At 24.9% G+C, this 2,266-nt stretch overlaps 1 protein-coding gene across 1 annotated transcript; it reads left to right on the top strand.

The window, feature by feature from the left end:
* The first annotated feature begins 264 nt into the window (after nucleotides 1–264).
* LOC105359009 (chymotrypsin-2-like) lies at nucleotides 265–1,387 on the top strand. The gene is made up of 3 exons (XM_011495484.1): nucleotides 265–417; nucleotides 512–775; nucleotides 1,220–1,387. Exons 1-3 carry the CDS (start codon nucleotides 265–267, stop codon nucleotides 1,385–1,387), a joined length of 585 nt encoding a protein of 194 aa, XP_011493786.1.
* Nucleotides 1,388–2,266: the final 879 nt, after the last annotated feature.

Below are 2,266 nucleotides of genomic sequence, written 5' to 3'. Positions count from 1 at the left end.
AAATGCAGTTGCTGCACATAATTCTAATTAATCGAATATTGTATTTCTACTTTCAAAATAATCTGCCGCCTAGACAATCCATATAAGTTTGTCAATGCGTTGATCGGGGAGGGTGTGAGAGAAGCAGGTGAAAATGAATTCGGTTATGTCGTATCCATTATGAAAATCCGTAATCGAGTGACTCCAGTTCAAAGGTTACATCGATGCACGGCAACATTGATTTCCAAACAAGATGTGATAACTGCCGAACACTGTTTAAGAAACATGTTGCCAACAGCCTTTAAAATAATGATTGGATCAAATGATTTGACACGTAGTATAGAAACATTTCCCCTATTTTTAATAACATATAATGATTGGGCTTCGAACCAACGCATACAAAGGGAATTTCAAATTAATGATATTGCTTTTGTAAAGGTAGGTTTGTTTCGGTTTATTCTAGAATGTAACCCATTGCGCATAAATCTTTGTAAGGTCTTTAAAATATTATATACAAAAAAATTTTTACTAGATAATTGGAAATATACCGAATAACGTTCCTACTGCAATGCTTGGAAATGCTCCGAATAGTGTATTTTATGGGATGAATGTTCAGGTGGCGGGTTGGGGCAAATTATTAAATAATACGATACCCCGAAAATTGCATACAGTTACTCTTACAGTGATGACAAAAGATGAATGTGAGAATAGGATTCGAGACTTCTCAGGAATAACTCTTAATGTTCACGAAAGACAATTCTGTACGTTTGCAGAGCCGTACGCATTATTGAATCAAGTAAGAATTTATTTTGATTAAACATTTATTGATTTCGATACAAAGTAAATAAACGAGAATATAAAGATTAAAACATGCACTTTTATAATGGTAAATAATAATCATAATAATAAATTTCATGCATCATTTTAAAAATATTTTCGATATTTTTTTTTTTTTTAAAATATGTAGAAATTCTTTTATAACGAATATTATAAAATTTTTCCAATAATAATTACATTTCTTTTGAATAATGAATTGCTGAACTTTGATATGTTTTTTGTTAAGATTAAAGAATAATATTTTTATTTCATACGATTACATCAATGGTATAGGAATTATATTTTAATTGAAATTTATAAGTCAAACAATATTGCACTTATTTTTATGGTTAAAATTAATTGTTTATATTTATTTGGATTTTAACGTATCCGAATATTAAATAGGTAAAACTTAATATTTCAGGGTGATAGTGGTGGACCAGTTTTATTATTTGATAATATAATTGGTGTTAATTATGGATTAATCCCAGATATCGATAACAATACTCATCCAGAACAAGTAAATATTCATTTGACTACTCGTTATTATTTACCGTTTATTAGAGGTGTTATGGTTCCTGTAAATTTTTAATTTTACCATGGTTCTGTCAATAATATTACATGCATTTGTAGAAAAATTAAAAAACAAAATAGAAAATAAATAAGAAACTAAAATTCATGTTATCTTTATGTTATTTATATATCGTTGCACACACAATAGACATTTTATTTTAAGCTCATAATTATTTCATTATCCAAATGTTAAAATTAGTTGTAATAATCCATGATTTTTACTAATTTTTTACATTATTGTGCTTGAAATTTCAATCATAAAAAATATGACTTTATATATATATATATAATTAAAAAATTATTCTACTCTCATTTACATTATATATTGTATAAATAAAATTATATGCATGACTACATTAGCATCAAATAATAAGTAGATTTTATTTAAACATTTTTGAAAATTATTTTATTAATACAAATAGCATCAATTGTAGTTCATTGGTTATTTTATACTGCTTTTCTATGAAAAGAATTTATTATTGAAATTTTTATAATTTATATAAAAATTTCATTTACTAGAAACTCCAAAATCGTTAAAAAAATTGTCATTATATAAATAAATACATTGCGAAAGTAAAATATAATTTTACTATCAATTGGATAATTTCATACGAGCGATTAGTGTAATTTCTCAGGTGTCGCGTATAAAAGCTGTGAAAACTAGTTATAAAACAAATTGTAAAAAAATTATATAATTTTTTTAAATTACTTAAAAATATTACTCGTGTTAATGAGTAAAGTATTTAATAGTATTTATTTTGAATATGCATAATTGACATTCATTATGTAAATAATGAAAATTAATTGTATATTATGGAGTTGTAAAATGAAAAATAATGTAAATTATTAAGAAATATATTACTAGAAGCATTATCATTTTCTCAGACAATAGCTAGTT

The sequence above is a fragment of the Ceratosolen solmsi genome, unplaced genomic scaffold (genome assembly GCF_000503995.2).
Source record: "Ceratosolen solmsi marchali unplaced genomic scaffold, CerSol_1.0 scaffold1, whole genome shotgun sequence".
NCBI classification, from domain to species: domain Eukaryota; kingdom Metazoa; phylum Arthropoda; class Insecta; order Hymenoptera; family Agaonidae; genus Ceratosolen; species Ceratosolen solmsi.
Note: the sequence above shows the minus strand (reverse complement) of the source record. Positions and strands in the feature narration are given on the sequence as shown.

Excerpts from the sequence above, each read along its gene's own strand:
- LOC105359009 (XM_011495484.1), top strand. The coding sequence starts at position 265 with ATGTTGCCAACAGCCTTTAAAATAATGATTGGATCAAATGATTTGACA. Across the intron at positions 418-511 it reads ATGATATTGCTTTTGTAAAG|ATAATTGGAAATATACCGAA; the intron begins GTAGGTTTGTTT and ends AATTTTTACTAG. Across the intron at positions 776-1,219 it reads CGTACGCATTATTGAATCAA|GGTGATAGTGGTGGACCAGT; the intron begins GTAAGAATTTAT and ends TTAATATTTCAG.